General features: G+C 40.1%; 1 protein-coding gene across 4 annotated transcripts in view; it reads left to right on the forward strand.

Moving 5' to 3' along the window:
* Positions 1-19,092, forward strand: part of LOC121479288 (amyloid beta precursor protein) — a 270,747-nt gene that overhangs the window by 136,220 nt on the left and 115,435 nt on the right. For all 4 annotated transcript variants that reach the window (XM_041734781.1, XM_041734782.1, XM_041734783.1 and 1 more), the window contains exon 6: positions 7,922-8,124. In XM_041734781.1, coding sequence (XP_041590715.1) covers positions 7,922-8,124 — 203 coding nt within the window. The remainder of the gene's footprint in view (positions 1-7,921; positions 8,125-19,092) is intronic.

Consider the following 19,092-nt stretch of genomic DNA (forward strand, 5'->3'; position numbering starts at 1 on the left):
TCACCATAGTTATGTCACATTTATATGAATGATGATGTCATTGTCTGTGCTTTTGGCTGTTAGCCCCATGAGTAACCCTTGCTCCCCAGCATTTCTCCCAAAGCAATGTCCCCGCTTCTACTCTTGTCTCCTTAGAGTCTCCTGTCCACTCAGCAACCAGAGCCATCTTTAAAACTTAAATCTGATTGAGTCATTTCTGTTGCACATGAATAAACTTGCTGTTTCTTAACATAACCAGCATGGACTTAACTGTGTCACACCCTTCCTGTGTGTCTCCATCACCTTAACTCACACTTCCCCCCTCATCCACTGCCCCCTAAGCTCACCAGCTTTCTCTACATAATACTAAGCCTGCCCACATGCCAGGGCCTTTGGCACTTGCTCTTTCTCCTGTCCCATCCTGACCCTTTCAGCCTTCTGTGTCTTGATGGCCTTTCCCTGACCATCCTATCTGAAATGCTGCCCCCATTCCCTGCCCCACACATGTACTATAGTCCCTGGTTATAGCTCCCTTTCCTTTCCCTGTATACTTCTATTTTTTTTTCCTATTTATTGTGGATGTGCCTCACCCACTAAAATGTATTCCAGGAAAGTAGACTCTTTGTCCTGCTCACAAGTCCACCATCAGTGTCTGGAATAGCATCTGGCACTTGGCAAAAGCTCCATAAACATTGTTAATTGAATGGCTAGTATGTGGCATAGAGATGCATCTAATAGATTGGCTCAGTGGATGGATGAATTAATGCATGATCCTTTTTTTGCTCATTAACAACGGGTGTGCATTTGTTTCAACTCAAATACTTAACTCTCCATTGACTAAAGAACAAGTACCTGAATGCTTGATCTCTGCAATTTAGTATACCTCACTATTAAGATTCAGTACCACGTTGTATTCTGCTACAGTGAAGCTTACGTGTTCATTATTTCTGATTGTGCATTATATGGATATCCTTCCCACATCCTCACACCCACTCTTCACATCCTACCAGCTCACACGATTCTAGCTCACCAGAATCACTTTCCCCTTTGAATTTCTAAAGCATTTAGTAGGCAGTATGTCTTACTCATATAGTACTAAGTGTAGATTGTCTTGCCCAGAAGAGACATTCCGGTTAAATGTGTAAAATAATAACAGATTCTCATTTCAGAGTAAGGTTGTCTGTATCTCACCCTTAATACCTGAGTCATGAACCTTTGGTGTCTCAGTTTTGTCCTTCTCTCCCTTAAACAACAGTCCATAACCTAGAGTCTGGGGGAAGCATTTGAACCATCTGCAAGGAATGCTTTTAACTGCAAATAACTGAAAACCCAGTCATTAGTGGTAGGGAACCATGGGCTGGTGCAGGGATGCCCAGATGTGACCTTTTTGTATCTATCCAGGCCACTGTCCTTATCAGCTTCTCCATCTGAATGCTTATCAACTAACCGTCGATGGACGGCTGTTGCTCTTCCAGGGAGAAAGTGGAAAGGAGGTCAAAGGAACAAAAGCACCCCGAACTACTCAGTATGCTGAGCTTTCTCATCTGGAAAGTGAAACCTTCATAGAAACCCCAACTAGAGGCCCAAGCAGATGTCCTCTGGCATCTGATTATCCAGAGACATGGCAGTCACATGGCCTTCGCTATCTGCAAGGAGGATAGGGCATGGAATGTTCGCTTTCTTATTTCCTCTGGTCGAAGAAAGGATGGGAGAAAGGAGTTAGATATGGCTTCAGGGTAGCTGACCAGCAATTTCTGCCACAATGCATTTCTTCAGGAGAAAAGGCTAATCAAATTCTCAGATCTTTTAAATGGAAAATTAACACTACATATTGAGGAATGTCATCAAAACAACTATACTGAAACTCAGTGGACTACTAAAGAGAAATCTGTAGGGGTTATTTTTACATGATATCACCTATAGGCAGGAAAGATTTGAGTAGTACATTAAAGTTGGTAATCATCAACATATGGTGGATTGAATCCTATGTGAGCCTCAAATTCATTTACAAACTATCTGTATTAATGAATTAATTAATCTGTAGAATTAATTACTTAACCAGTTCAACCTATTTAGGGAAGCTGTGGTTGAAGGAGTCATACATATGTATATACATGTATAGGTATATATTTATGCATATGTACATCTATATGTATATATACATAATTATTTGTATTCCCTTCATATAGTGAAAGATTTTCAGTAGTGATAAGATTGATATATGTGTTGTTATATGTAATTCTTAAGTATACACTTTATATCCACATACCATTAACATTATCACCATCATTGTCATACTTACTATTATTTGCCTCCTACCTGCATAATTTGTGCCCTAATGGGATTAAGGGTTTGTAGTGGAGTGTATTTTTTTCAGATTTGGAGGCCCTGAAAATACAATTTTATCAACTTAACAGAGCTTTTATTCTAGCTCATTCGTGAGAATATTTAAGAAGAGTGGGGCAATACAGTAGAAGTATCCTTTCCCTTGTACCCCTTTTTGCTGAACTATAACTTACAAAAGAGAAGTGCACATAACACAGGTACCCAGCTCCATGGCTTTTCAAAACTGAACACACATCGGAGACCTGACCCTCAGGTCCCTGCACAACCTGGCCGATCACCCCCTTCTGTCCCATTCCTGCCAAAATGCAGCACGTCCTCTGAACCCTGGCAGCAGCATGGAGGGGTGCCTGTTTTCACAGTTTACATGGATGTAATCAGGCTGGGTGTCCAGTTGGGTTTGCCTTCTAACAGTGCCTTTAGATGGGAGAGATACTGGCTTTTTCTTACCCAGAGCTGCCCCTCTCAAATCATTTACTCAGAACCATGAAGAATAAGCTTCCATTCTTTCATCTTTTCTCATGTTTTCTTGGCAACTTCTAATTTTCCTAATTTTCTTTTTTTTATAAGATTTTATTTATTCATGAAAGACACACAGAGAGGCAGAGACATAGGCAGCAGAGAGGAGAAGCAGGCTCCCTGTGGGGAGCCTGACGTGGCACTCGATCCTAGGGCCCTGGGATCACGACCCCATGAGCCAAAGGCAGACAGATGTTCAACCACGGAGCCACCCAGGTGCCCCGTAATTTTCCTGATTTTCAAAGCAGTGTTTCAGAGAGTGCATTCTCCTGAAACACGTTGACTCTTCTGGCCATGGAACCCTCCAGGATAAATTCTGGGAGGACCAAGGACTGGAACAGAGAGAAGAAAACAGCTTGTTCACCTTTTGAAAAATTCACTTTGTCTTCTGTCTCTATTCCTGACTCTGGGAGATAGATGCTTTCTTCCCCTTTCTAGTTCAATAAAGATGCCTGTATGTGAGCATCTTCCTGGGGAGGCCAGGCCCTGTGGTCCTGGTTTGGTGCTCCATTTTGGGAATTGGAATTGAATTCAAATCCTCCTCCCCACCTTGGGGTTCAAGTCCCAGGTTCCTCCAAGTCACATAACCCCCAGCAATCACCACTTTCTTCGTGTTGCTTCCTCTCCTTTGTCCTAGAAATGGCAGCAGAAAGTCAGTCTTAGCAGACATTATGGAAGAGTAAGTATAGCTCTTTTAGAGAAGGCAGGTAGTGAATTGTTTTTGCATGATTCAAAAGGAATTAAAACTGGTATGCAAATTGAAATCTTTTCCCTATCTGAAGGGAACTTCGGGGAGGCGACCACTTTAAAGTAGAATCTGTCAAGGTCAGCTTTTATTTAGAAGAACAAGGAGAGTCACCTTTGTGATGGAGCATATCCTTCATCAGGGTAAACTCTTGCATGCTGACACATAAAATTTCACTATCAGAGATTTATTTCCTCCTAGACCTGTCCCTCCGATCCTTTAACCTTCTCATTAAAGTCAGATGCTCCTGAGATGATCAGCATTTCTCCCTCACTCTTTAGAAGTGTTTCTCATGATTGGACTTTAAAAGCCTTAAAAGCTGTCTACTGTAAATTGACAGACGCTAAGATGTGTGAATGTGATATGAATATTCCACTGTGTTACCAATGAATTATTTTCTTGTGAGTTCTTTGATTATTTACAAGGATATTACGACGCCCAGCCTCACACTTCCATCCACTGGCCCCTCCTTGGCATTTCCTTGCACCGCGAGCAGCTTTCCCAAAACCAGCTCGCCTCAATCACAACGCAGAACAAAGCCGTCGGCGGTCGCAGGGTTCGTGGAAGAGTAAATCTTTCTCCCCTTTCTGTGTTCCCTGCTATCTGTGGAATCTGGGGTTGGCAGCGTCATGCTGGTGCGTTTGACATTCTTTGGGAAGATCCAGCATCACTCCAACATAACTGCATGCTGCTGTTTTAATAGCATCCAAATAGATAATTGAATTCTTGGACATCTAAATTTAATTCCAGAAATCAAAGCCATGGTAATAAGAACTGGACCTGAGTTCTCTTAGGCCGAGTAATTTAATTCCTCAGCCAGTTGAACTATTATGTATCTCTGTTCCTTGTTATTATGCCACTAAATTGCAAAGGCAGATGCAGTGATGGATGATGGGTGTGTACTTCACCGTGTGTGTGTGTGTGTGTGTGTGTGTGTGTGTGTGTGTGTGTGGCTAGACACCTGCTAGAACGCAGATCACTTGAAACCTAGCTCTCTGCATAAGCACGTTTTCTGTCTGGAGCCTTAGGTCATAACAGGGGAGGTTGAGGGAGGTTCCCAGGGGTACCCACAGTCCTAATTGTACTGGCCCACCTGGAAGCACACTGCTGTCTACTCCCCAGATCACATACTGGGGCCCTGTCATTCCAGTCATGCTGCAAGACAGCATGCACACTTCATGGTTTAAGGAGAATACTGGTTTGGTTCGGTTTTTCTGCCTGGCTTTACCTCAATTTTCTACTTAATTTAGAGAACTAAGTAATAATATTGGGGCCTGTAATTTGATTGAATACGGAAGAGAAGAAGCAGGCTGGTGGCACACAGCAGATCATTATTCTGTGCACAGTAGTAAAACATTGAGATTCTGTAGAAAAATGAGGAGGCAGTATGTTGGGTAAAATTTGGAGCATATGAGCAACAGTTAAGTTCAGAATTCTTTGGAAATGTTGCCTCGATTAGACTTTTATGCAGGAATGCAGGCAATCAGGAAATAAGATTGTACCCCATTTGTCTTTAAGCAGATGAAGGTCTATACCTACCTATCTGATTATCAGTGCCAACATTTTCCCTTTTTTACCTTTTTCTTCTTGGTCTTAAATGTTAAAATAACTGGTTAGGGTCTTCTCTGTATTACACTTCATTTATTAACACACTAATAAATTATTTATTCTGCTTAGTAAGTCTCTCTTTTTTCTCTAGCCACATGCGTCAACGTTGGATGTAGTGATTTATTATCCTTGCATCATATTTAATCAAAATTAGAAAGGTGTTCCCCTTGGCACACTGGACACATTTTTATAGAATGTCTATAAAAGTTCCTTAAATTATGGGTCAGTTGATTAAAGGAATTCCTTCTAGTGCTATATTCATCTCCTTACCTATCTTTTTCTCTTTTTATCCTCAGCACAATTACTTGTGGCTGTCCTTCTGGTTCAATTTATGGAAGCCTTTTGCCATCTTCCTTTCTGTCTTCCCACACCATGGAATCCTACTGTTCTTGTTCCTTAACATGTTTGAAATTTGACTTCCTATCCACTGCCCAGCTCGCTTGGAGCGTACCAAGGCTCCAAGTGGGACTCACACAAACTCTCCAGGTTCTCGAGCTTCTGGGCGAGAGTCAGCCGTGGGGTAATAATCAGCACCTCCTCCACTTCTTTTTTTCTGGGAAAACTTGTCAGCGTGGCAGCCCTCAGTGCTGTTCCTGTGGTGCTTCTTGTTTAATGAGACCTATGGCAGATGCTCTGTAGGTTGAAGCCTTCCACCACATCTCGATCTTTTGTCTCTTGTTTCTGTGATCTGAGCAAGGATGAAACCTGTATTTCTTCTATCGGGCCAGATGGCATATGATACATACTTTTACTGTTGAACACTTAGTTCCTGTCTTCATGTATCATCTTTCAAATGCTCTCCACCATGTCTGCACTGCAGGTACACAATCTCCACAAGGATATCTTACTAGGGCTTTCTAATTTGTTCCAGACATACCCTTCTTTCTTCCTTCCATCAAAGTGTGCTGATTTATTACTCACCACTGTGCATCAGTATATACATATTTAATGTCCTACATATTATTGCTGATCCCCTTCCCTACCATTCTTCGCAGGATTGCGTATTCCATTGGTTCTCAGAATATCATCCTCTGACTTTGAGCATCAATGTCACCCAGGGAGTTGTTAGAAATGCATATTCTCAGGCCTCATCTTAGACCCACTGATTGAGAAACCCTGGGGATTGATGCTCTGTGTTTCAGTAAGCCTTCCAAGTGATCCTGGTCATCGCCGACATTTGAGAACCACTGAAATACTTGATATCCTACAGCGTTTACACAATAAGCAAAGGTAGGAAGCACTGCTGTATAGTTTCAGTAGGTGTCTCTGACCTCTGGACATTACAGATTCATCTACACCAGTATCTTCTTCCTCGTCCATATCCAGCTAAAACTCTGAGCAGCAATATTTGAACCCGTTTCCACCTTAAGTACTTACTTAAGTAATTGAGTATCTACCATGCAGATGCTGTGTGGTATTTTCATATTACATTATGAGAAGTCATCCCCATACAGCAAATTCAGTTTGGGTATCCTCCTTCCTCGATCCTGTTTGATAGTCTTTCTTATTTTGTTTTAGAGCAGTTTTAGGTTTACAGAAAATCTGAGCAGGAAGTACAGAGAATTCCCTTCTCCCCCATCTCTGCCCACCCCCACATTTCTCCTGTTGTGAACATTTTCGTGAGTGTGGTACATCTGATCCAATATTGATACATAAATTATTAGAGTTCACTTTTTGTGTTGTACAGTTCTGTTGGTTTCAACCAATGTATGTGTCCTGTGTTCACTGTTAAAGTATCATACAGAGTAATTTCACTGCTCTACAAATCCACTGTTCATCCTTCCCTTTTTCACCCTGACCCCACCTCCCCCAAGAACCACTGAGATCCTTTTACGGTCTCCATAATTTTTGCCTCTTCCAGAATATCATATAATTAGAATCATGGTATTCCAATTTGCAACTATATAAACTAAGAAGAGCTGTGCCCAGGGGTAAAACATTATACACTTGGGGTACCTGGGCTCAGAGGGTCAAGTGTCTGCCTTCAACTCAGGTCATGACCCCAGGGTCCTGGGATCAAGCCCCATGTTGGGCTCCTTGCTCACTGGGGATTCTGCTTCGCCCTCTCCCTCTCTCCTCCCCCTCGCTCGTGCTTTAATTCTCTCTCTCTGCAATAGAGGAATAAAATAATTTTTTTAAGATTTTTATGTATTTGGGATCCCTGGGTGGCGCAGCGGTTTGGCGCCTGCCTTTGGCCCAGGGTGCGATCCTGGAGACCCGGGATCGAGTCCCATGTCGGGCTCCTGGTGCATGGAGCCTGCTTCTCCCCCTGCCTGTGTCTCTGCCTCTCTCTCTCTCACTGTGTGCCTATCATAAATAAATAAAAATTTAAAAAAAAAAAGATTTTTATGTATTTATTCATGAGAGACACAGAGAGAGGCAGAGGGAGAAACAGGGTCCTTGCAGGGAGCCCAATGCGGGACTTGATCCCGGAACCCCGGGATCACATCCTGAGCCAAAGGCAAAGGCTCAACCACTGAGCCACCCACGTGCCCCAAGGAATAAAATCTTTAAACAAACAAACAAACAAACAAACAAAAACAAAGACAGAGCCCGTAGATCTTCTGAGCCTGGGATTCATACTTGGAACTGCTTGCTTCGGGCCTTCTGTGTTTCTTCGATACCACATTCCCTCTCAAATTACCAAAATCCTCTGATGTTGATTTTCTCCCCCTTTCGGAAATTTGTTTGATTGACTGTTCCTGTTATTTTTATTTCCTGCTCCAGTGAAGACAAAGTAGTGGAAGTAGCGGAGGAAGAAGAAGTGGCTGATGTTGAGGAAGAGGAAGCTGAAGATGATGAGGATGACGAAGATGGCGATGAGGTAGAGGAAGAGGCAGAAGAACCCTATGAAGAGGCCACGGAGAGAACCACCAGCATCGCCACGACTACCACCACCACCACTGAGTCAGTGGAAGAGGTGGTCCGAGGTAATTCGCTGTGTGCTTGGATCTCCTCTGTTGGGGACGTGGTTTGAAATCTCCATCCAGCCCACCACCACAGTCTTCCCCAACCAGAAGTAAGAGTCAAAGTAACAAGCCGTATGCTTGTTAGACTCTCTTCGGCCTGACAAGCAGTCCGACAGTTCATTTCCAGTAGTGTGAAATCCTGATTGGCAGCCTGTTCCATGCCTTGTATATGCTGCTTGGCACCCCACAGCTTGTTCTGCAAAACTACCCCTAACCAGGTGCCATCTCTTCTGGAAGAGGCTGAGTTAGGTGACCTCCTGGGTATTCCCTTGGCAGTGGGTATTCATTCCACTCTTACTACCTGTTCCCTCTTTCACCACCTGGCCTCTGAGCTCCTCCAGGGCAAGGACTAGCTTTTGTGTAGTATCATGCAGAAGCATCCCTAAATTTTAGTGGAGTGAGTAGTTGGAATTAAAGTCCATTAAAGAAGAAGAACATTTGGTAAGTTATCACATTATTTTTTTGCTGTGAAATTTACCTTGGATGATTTTTGTATTGTCTTTACACTGTTCTATTGCGGGGCAGGGGGGCGGGTGACAGTGCTTTCTTTGAAAGGTAGGTACAGTGTTAACATCTTAGCACTTTTTTTCTTCTGTTTAATTACTACTCCTATTAAGAATGTTGTGGCGTGAATGAACTAACAGACTTCCCTTTTTTGTCTCCATGAAACAAAAGCGAGCATTGAGTTTACATCAAACAACCAAATGTTATTATAGCAACTAGTGAGTTGTCGGGTTACATTTCTTAACGATTTATGCATTTGTTTTGCAAAAGATGAAAGTTGGTCAGAGAGTAAGGCTGGGTGAACACGGATGGATGGAGTTTTAATGTGTTTAAGTACTTTCAAAGCCTGTCCACAAATGTTAGAACTCATAAGTCTTCCTCACTTTTTATTAAGGTTAAAATGAGTTCAGCTCTGTTGTTAAATTGGAGCTTAAAATGGGTTACTTTCTCTCTGCCTTAAGTAGATATCTAATGATCACTGTAATATCTTCTTCCATTCACTGCATTCTTTATACCTTCATTCAGGTATAATTTACATATAAAATTCACTCATTTTCAGCATATAAGTGTATAAATCAGAGGCTTTAATAAATTTACCAAATTATGCAGCCATCATCATAATCCAGTCTTAGAACATTCTCATCATCCTGATAAGATTCCTCACAACCATTCAGTTAATTCTTGTTCTCACTGCCAGCCCTAAGCAACAATCAATCTATTTTATGTCTCTACAGATTTGCCATTTCTAGACATTTAATATAAGCGTGGTCGTACATGGTCTTACGTGTCTGGCTTCTTTCACTTAAAATAATGTTTTTGAGGTTCTGTGTTTCTTTAACCCATAGTTTTTAAAACAAAGATCATTCTGAGTTGAACACTCAGAGTTAACTTAAAACTCATTGAAAGAGTCGCATATTCTTAAAAGAATATAGTAAAAGATAGTTTAATTTTATCGTTCCCTACTTAATGATCACTTCTTGCATTTAGCACACAAGGGCTCGTATAAGCAGGTATACGTTTAAGTACATGCACCTTTTGTTTGAGCCATGGTTTTTTTCAATCCCTGAAGCGTCCCTTCCCAAAGTGTGAGTTTCATGTGACTCTTAGGACCATCTGTGGCAGAGCTGGCTAAAATGAACTTGTTAGCTTCTATTTTCCTAGGAGGGAAAGGACAGATTTTTCAGAGCCTCTCTTCTTGAAACCTAAATGATGTGTGACTACGAATTATAGCAGCTAGTATTCTGTAGTGGCTCTGAAGTTCTTGTGATCTCCATCAGGAGAGCTGTTTACATAATAAATGCCTACTTACTCAGCATTAGTTTTTGGATCACTTTTTGGGTATAAGCCATTTTGATGGGCTTGGTGGATCCTCTGATGAGAACACAGCCGACCCTCATGGTTGTTAAAGTCTGGTAGGAAATTTAAATCAAAGAAACACACAGTCATGTTTAAAAAACACAGTCTGTGTTTAAAAGTATGTGCCCAGAGCCTACTTCAAAGAGTAAGAGACTGATCAGAGAAGGGTCTACAGAGGAGGTGGCATTTGAACCAGAAGTAGAAGGGCTTGTAGCAGGCCTACTGATGGATTTTATTCTAGTGTACCTTAGAGTCAGTCAAGACAGCAAGACGGGTTTGCCATGGGAAGGTACATGGCATATTTGGGAGACAAGGTCAGTCCAATTTAAATAAAAGCAGATGTCTTACATAAGAGAGTCACAGGAAAATCAAGTTGGGGCTGAAATGTGGAGGCTTTTAATGCCAGGCTGGCAAGTATGAGCATCAGCTGAGGGTGATGATCACTTTAGGACCTGCCATGTGCTGAGGATTTTGGGGAGAAACAAGAGATTTTGTTATGATGTTACTGCTGTGAGGGCATAGGTGAACAGGGAATAACATAATTTATGCAGTATAATGAGAAAATGCCACATAAACTTATGCCAATATTCCAAACCCGGACACAGTTCTCTTGAGATAATATGGTCTTGTTATGTTCTAAATAAGTCCAGTTCTTTGGCTTGTGGCGTTATTAGCTAAGATACAACACAGACGGGCACAGGTTACAGTATTTTCTATAGGAAGATGAAGGCAATTAAAAGATAATTTTTTATAACAATCTCTAAGCTAGGGAGTTTGTTTGATTTTTTTTTTTTTAAAAGAAGCTAGCCCTAAAAGATAACAAGTTAATAATGTTTATGGCAAAAAGAGCAGTAACAGTGACCTTCTAAACACACAATGTGGTCATTTTCAGTAACAGTTGTTAAGGCTAGAAAGAGAAGAGGATTTAATAGGAATCCATAGGAATCCATTCATCCCATGTAAGACTCCTGAATGGACAGAAGTGTAATTGAGGCAAGTCTTTGTGGGAAAGCAACATGTTACAGTATATCGGTTCCATGTCAGAGAGTTTTCTCTGTTCCCAGCTAACTCTTCCCTGATGAAGACAGCAGCAGTGCCATACCCAATTGCTGACTTTATAAAACTCTACTTATAAGTATCCTGCTCTCGTGCTGCAAATAATAATCAGAAGCGACTTGCAAAGATGAGATACTGAAAAAGAGGCTTACAATCTAGTTTTCAATGTTAATGTTTCAGTATCTGAGAGAAAATGTGATTTACAACCATACTTAATAAGAAAATTGTTTCTTCATTACCAACATATTGCTACTAATACAATTCCTAATGTGCTTCATAACAAAAGCTCGATCATTCTGTAACCTGTTTAAATTTGAAAGAAATAGGTGGAGAGAAGGAAAGTATAGGTCATTTTGGCATGGTCATAAAATTTTCAGCTGTATTATATTAGAATCAATGATGCTGAAGTAGAAGATGTCAGTTCTAACTTTGTTACCAATTCCAGAGGAAAAAGTGAACAACACAGTGCTATATCCATCTGGCTTTAGGATTTATTGGTTTTGGTACTTCAGAAAAACTTGGATATTGATCCAGTGGAATAAGCCAATACCAATTTGAGTAAAACAACAGTATATTAGATTCTTGCTCCTAATTCTCTGTGATTCAAGAAGGGATAACACTTCATAATCCAAGATGTCAGGGCAATTTCTGATTCAATCATGGATTCTAAACTCTGATTAAACATTGGTATTATAATAAATGACAATCTTTGATTTATTCTAGCCTGTTTTGTCCATCTAGAATTAATTTGTTTTTTGGCATGTGCACATTTATTCAGCAAATATTCCTTGTGCCCATTCTGGTCGCCAGGCACCCTGCTACCCTGGAAGGTGTAGTGGGGAGCTGGTTATGTTGTAAGATGGAGTTGCTAACCACTCTAGAGCAGTCACTTCTATCTTTTAATCCTTGTAATTGTGCCATGTGAGAGAAATTTTATTTCTCCATTTACAGCTAAGGCCTAGAGAATTTTTTTTTTTTTTAATTATCCATGGTCACAAAGGTGGGAGGTGGTAAAACCAGCATTTAGATCCACATGGGCCAGTGTATTTCTGCTTCATTAATGTCAATTTTTTTTTCCTTTTCCTTTTATTTATAATACCTACTAGCTCAGTTAACTTGTGCTCCCTGGTAGATGTGTATCCCTTTGCTCTAGTCATATATTCATTATATTATTTCACACTGAGCATTTCCTAAATTTCAGAATTGTTATTTAAATAATAATGATGATGATCAGGGGTCAGCAAACTATGATCATGGGCTGTATATGGCCAATCGCCTGTTTTCTAATATAAAAGTTTTATTAGGACACAGCCAATCCCATCTGTTTACATACCATCTGTAGCTGCTCTCATGCTACAGAGGCAGAGTGGAGTAGTTGTAAGAGACACCATATGGCCTGCAAAGCTGGAAGTATATACTAACTGGGTCCTTATACAAAACCCCTGGTATATGGGTCATGCGAGAACTATTAGAAGGGGCACCTGAGTGTCTCAGTTAAGCATCCAACTCGTGGTTGTGGTTTAGATCATGATCTCAGGGTCACGAGATCGAGCCTGATGTTGAGCTCCACACACTCAGCAGGGAGCCTGTTTGAGATTCTCTCTCTCTCTCTCCCTCTCCCCCTGCCCACGTTCGTTCTCTCTCTCTCTCTCTCTCTCTCTCTCTCTCTCTCTCTCTCAAATAATATTTTAAAAAATATATTAGAAAGTTTTTATGTTTCAGATACTACCATACCAAGGTAATTTCATTAAGGTAGTTTTATTTTAGTTAAGAGGCAGACTAATATAGTGTTCAAGGGAGAATTTTTAGTGATTTTATGGCCTTGTGCTGGTTAAGTAACCGTGGTAAGTCTTTTTTCATGTGTACAATATAGATGCTGATAGAATGATTCATGTTTGTTGAACAAATTATGTTATCTGATCCTTGTTAAGCATTTACAATAATGCCTGGCACATTGTGTTTGGTTTGTTTTAAAAGTACAGGTTGCCCAGAATCAAATCCCAGCTCTTGTCACCTAACCATGTAAATTTGTGTCAGTCAACCTTCAAGTCCCACTGCTTTCCCTCTGTAAAGTGGGGTTTAACAATACCTACCTTATTTTAATCATTTTGTAAAGATTCATGAAGTGTAATCTGTGATAAACAGGTAACACAGTTCCTGGTAGACCGTAAGTGTTCAATTAACCTAAACTTCTATAGTTTTCACAATTATAAGCATAATTCTGATTTTTCAGAGAACTAACATTTATTACTAATTAGAAATGCCAAAGGTAATCCAATAGATTGGGGTTTTGTAACTATAAAAAGCATAAATATGTATCCATCTATGTTGGTATAAAAGAGGGGATATTTATAGACGTATATTAAGAATAACAACTTAAACTCAGTTTCTTGGTTAAAATATTTTTTATGAATATACATTGTATATTAAAATGCCTACAGTTAAAAAAAATAAAAAATAAAATGCCTACAGTTAAATTTTATGTCTAGCTGAAAATTAAACCCAGATACGATTAAATGCTACTGCATTTCAAGATAGTGTTTCATTTCTTGCGGGTATTTTGAACCTGCTGGAAGTTCATCTATTAAATGGACAGAGACACCGTGATACAGGTAGCTCTTTAAGCATCGCATATGATGATGAAGTTAAAAAGTTTGGTCTAATGTTGCTTGCCTTGAGCTAGATAACTGAACTCTGCAGAATTAAATTATTTCTCTTCTCCCTCTGGGAGTCATTAATCTGGGAACAAGCACCACGTGATTTACCGCTGTATGTTCCACCAGCATCAGCCAGACACTCTGCGATGCTGGGCGCACTGTCCTGGTGAGTGGAGACACAGGAGTAGGAATACGGTAGCCCACTCATGTTGTTCTGGCCATTCCTGCACACTCCCTGCTGGGGAGAGACACAAGTCTCTTGGACCTGGCTGGTAAGGAACTTCTGGCCCCACAGAGGAAGGAGATCGCTCAGCCTGGAGACAGAAGTTTTAACAAAGACTTTGATGAGAAGTTGACATGGGATTGATTTTACAAGAAGCACTGAGATTTGCCAGTGTGTGGAATACCAAACAGAAAGAACTCGAGAACTGTCATCAGTAGATCAGAGTGGCTTGCACTGATCTCCAAGGTAGAGGATCCAGACCTTCGCCTGATGCTCCTAACTCCATTGTTACCTGCCTGTACTGGATGTGACGCTTAAACAAGCTGTCCTGTAATTCACAAATAGGAGTCTTGCTTTTCATTCATCTTTAACTTTTTACAAAGTTTGGGGGAAAACTGAGCTTGACTTAGGAATGTGAAAATGTGCTCACAAACTTTGTCGGAGGCCTCAGAGCAACATGCTGTCCAAAAATGAAAATAAATCTGTTTGTATTTGGGAACAAGGCAAAGGGAAGAAGAAGAAGCCTTTACCTCAGTGTTACAACTAAGGCCAAGTAAGATACACCCCTGTTCAGGATCAGAATGTAGCATCCTTCCTAATGATGTTGAGCGAACTCATCCTGGCACTGGGCATAGATGTGACAGGTGGCAGCCTGTTACTTTGTGTCCCTGGCATGACAGCCATTAATTTTGAGGTGTTTGGTTTACACTTTGATAGAGACCTAGCATGGCACTGACAGCTTCTTTTCATATAGCTGGATGGTCCCAGTTCAGAAAGTTTGCTTACCAAACTCCTTGTCAGGTAGTTTGCTTAGCATGTCAGAATGAGGAAGAGAGCCATATAAAAAACTGTGTGTGTATACGTATATAATTTCCTATTTTTTCAGTAACAAATTTATTGAGATATAATTTGCATACCATAAAGTATGGTTTAGGATATTCCCAAAGATCTTTGTACCCAGAAAGGAAATTATGCTTTTGATCCTCATTTTGTTTGATATTTTACGTGACTAGTCATGCTCATGGCTTGTACTTTTCATGTTCCATTCCTACACTGTTTATGTCAAGGCTCAATGTTAGAATGGACGTAATCAGCCAAAGGTGTTTTAATGCAATCTATTAAAAATAAAAAGAATTTCATTCCAATTCAAGTCCAGAAACCAGACTAAAAAAAAAAAAAAAAGTGCTAGTCTTTCTCATGTTTTTCCCCGAATCAGTTGCTGTTCAAAAAATATACAAATGCCCCAGACACAACAATTGCATGTATCTACACAGCATGGAGTTTGCAATAAAAAAATCAAACCTAATAAAAGAATCCCACAAGTGAGAGAATAATTCATTTAAACATCATGTCATTTTCAGAAACATGACTTTTTAGCCAATCTATATGCTTCACTGAGTAGAGGCTCAGATTTCCACAAGCAGGTTACAGATTCATGGGTTTTAATGGAAATCTGTAGTTCCCTTTTAGAAAAAATGCTTTCTGGAGATTTTAAGCAGGGTGAAATACAGCCTTAAACACCTCTTTTCACTTGGCTGTCAACCACTTTGCCCTTCTCAAAAGTCATCACAGGTTTCCAGCCACTGCAATGTCTGACCTGTTAGGGTTTTGTTAGAAGTGCAAGAGATCCAGGTGAGGTGAGGCTGACTGAATCTCACACCAAAGAGATGCTTAATAAAACCCTTCAGTCAGCAAAAGCCCAAATTTTATAAATTAAGAGATTCTGAGGGCACCTACTGGCTCAAGCAGAAGAACATGTGATTCTTGATCTCAGGGTCATGATTTTGAGTCTCCTGTTGGGTGTAGAGATTATTAAAAAAGAAAATATAAGTAATATAAAGTAAACTTTTAAAAATAAATAAGTAAATAAAATTTAAGAGACCCTGGAGATGGTTAAAGGGGTTTAGAACCAAAGATTTGTTAAAGGTGCACTGTGTTTAGTTTATAATGGTAAGATGGTTTGAGTATTTAACTGAGAATAGGGTTGTCTCTCTTTTTTCTTAAATTTACCTATATTCTTCTTGGATATAATTTCTGAGACAGAATATGAGTGTATCACAGAATATGGACAGAAATTTTGTGTTCCCTGCATGTCTGTCTTAATTCTTAATGTTTCATGATAGAAAAATAGAAAGCCCTCCTTAGACAATCTCATCACTAAATCTGTTCTAGAATTTAATAATGGTGGTTACTCAAGATTTCTGAGATGTCAGCAACTGTTGCTTATTAGTCCCCAGTCTCAGGATTGGGCAAAACCACTAAAATGCAGCATGAATCCTTCTGGTGTTTCCTTGGATGACGGCAGGGTTTCTCAGTCCCGCCATGAACGGTATTTTGGACTGGACAGTTCTTTGTTGGAACTCTTCCATTCCTTTCAGAATATTTAGTAGTACCATCCCTCCCACCAGGTCCCAGGAACACCCCCTAGTTATGATAACAAAAAAGTGTCTCTTCTCATTGCTGGATGTCCCCTGGGTGGAAATGGGGGCAACATCTCTCTGGTTGCTAACTTGCTAACTCCTGGACTGCGATACCGGGATCTCCAGTGATGTCCAGTTTTAAATATGTGAACAGGGAAACACCCCTGCAAGGCTGTGTCTTATCATAATGTCAGCTGTAACACTTAATCCAGCACTTTGTACAATGTAGGTAGCCAGTGAACTTTTTTCTTTTTTTTTTCTTTTTTGCCTGAGATAAATAAGCAAAACATATGCTAAAACAAAGATAATAAGTACTCATTTATCAGGTGAAAACAGATATCTGGTAAGGTATGAAATGTAGTACCTTAGAAGCAATCAGCACAAATTTTTTTAAAAATATTGCATATGCATATTTGCCATATAGATAGAGATGGAGAAAAACTGCCTTCCTAGCTTTGTTTTGTATTCCAAAAGCAATTCACTCTCTCCTGGTACACTGTTTTAAAATAGCAAATGGTGGTTAGCGTCCATATAGCAATCAGGGACACATGTTCTCAGCTGGAGGCTGCCCATCCTTTCCTGCTGGGTACTGTGACAAGAGACCAGCTAAAATGGCAAGGTGAACATGCTCAGTCTCCCCCAGAAAAAAAAATCATGAAACAGCAGGACTGCCCTCCCACCTGGATTCCCATTATCTGGAAGCATCCTTTTTTTTTTTTTTTTGCAAGAAAAGGAACTCCATGTAATTCTTTCTTTGTGGAGAGATGATACAAAGAAACTAAATCTCAAGCCTCCTTCGTTGTTTCTTTGTTTCTCTAAGTAAAAATAACTTGATTTCTGGTATTCTGGCATATTATAAGAACATTATCACTTGAATTCAGATTTCTGAGAAGTCTGAGTTTTCCTAGACATATATGTAAATAAGAAAATTATTATCTTGTTATTGGATTTAAGGCACCAGCATTGAAACACTGTCAAAGAAATGTGTATAGCTAACTTAAGTTTTTGAGATACAGCATATTTGAGTCTTAACAGCTCTACTAAAATATGTTGTATTCCTCTTTTCCTAAATATATGTGGACTTCTTTTTATAAGCCAAAAATCTATGCTTCTTTTTACTAATCCCCTCTAGTCATTTTAGAAAGTGATTGAATCTTACATATCTGGTTTTGACATTTCAACTGCACATAAAAGATAGGGTTGGTCACACTGCTTTCTCAAACACTAATGTCCATTTAAGCCACTGGAGCACTTGCTAAGCATAGATTCAGAGGTAGAGATCTGGAGTGGGTCTTGAGTCCCAGGTATGCTGGCTCTGCTAATTCATGGACTGTACTTTGAGGGGTAGTTTATAGTAGCATTGCATATTCCTCATATCTTTTTTTTAAAAAAGATTTTATTTATTTATTCATGAGAGACAGAGAGAGAGAGGCAGAGACTTAGGCAGAGGGAGAAGCAGGCTCCATGCAGGGAGCCCAACATGGGACTCGATCCCAGGTCTCCAGGATCAGGCCCTGGGCCGAAGGCAGCGCTAAACCACTGAGCCACCCTGGCTGCCCAGCATACCCCTCATTTCTTACAGATGTAGGAGATTAAGATAGGGAGTAAGAAACTGAAAGGGAAAACCATCCTTACCTATGGTGGTGGTATTCCTAATATATTATCAAATGTCACCAAGTGTGAAAGAACCCTGTCTTCTCACTGAGCAATTTTGTAAAAATCCAGCTCTCAATACCAAGCAAATTAGAAAACTTACTAATCTCCCTACATATATAAGTATTACTAGCTTCATTTGTGCCCTTGAAATTCCTCTCATTGGTGCAGCGTAGACAAGTCCAGCTAGCCTGTAAAGATTATTAAAGTACACAGGAATTTTGTGAGCCACAACCACTGATAGCTTGACATACCAATGGTGGGAGTATTTACACCATGGAAGTCACTGAACATTATAAATCACTGAACATAATAAATCACACTTTTCCCCCCCGGAGATAATCCATTTCCCAGCATACCCTGCCTCTCAGTCACTAAGAAAAATCACTTCGCATTATTTCCAGCAGAGGACATGACCTCTTATCTTATTCAGAGTTTGGAGCTTCTTATGATACTGTGCTGCTCTTCAGACTAACCACACAGCTTCGTGAAAAACAAGTTTATTCCCATAACAGGAAACAAAGGAAAAGGCGTAGTAGTGCCCTTTTAAAGTGAATGCTGGCCAGCACCGCCACCTAGACAGGACCGATGTGTCTAAATACTTACAAGTGAATCTCCTTCAGGTGGCATTTTATAAATACTCTTTCATCATGGGGAGATGTGAGAATTGGGTCAGGTATAATTGGAGTGACAGATGTATCGGATAGCCTCAGAGAATCAACACAATTCAGTAACAGGTTTGCCAGCTACAGATATCTTGTAGAAACTTCCGCAACACCCTTCTTTTCTTGCTGCGTCAGTGATTTCATGACCACACACAGCTGTTCCCATAACTTGTTTATACAGTCCAACCCACATTTAGGGCTTAAGTGAGATTTGTTATCCAGTTTTTACATGCCTTTATTTAATAAAATATAAATGCTAGGTAATATGTAGTCATTTATTGCGCTGATCAGAATTATTTTTCTGTTGCACAGTTTTTCTGGTGACTACTTACTAATATGTGCAAGCATATTATACAAACCTCCTTTTAATTAAAAGTACATAATATCTATTGTTG

This window comes from Vulpes lagopus, chromosome 20, assembly GCF_018345385.1.
Source record: "Vulpes lagopus strain Blue_001 chromosome 20, ASM1834538v1, whole genome shotgun sequence".
In the NCBI taxonomy this organism is placed as follows: domain Eukaryota; kingdom Metazoa; phylum Chordata; class Mammalia; order Carnivora; family Canidae; genus Vulpes; species Vulpes lagopus.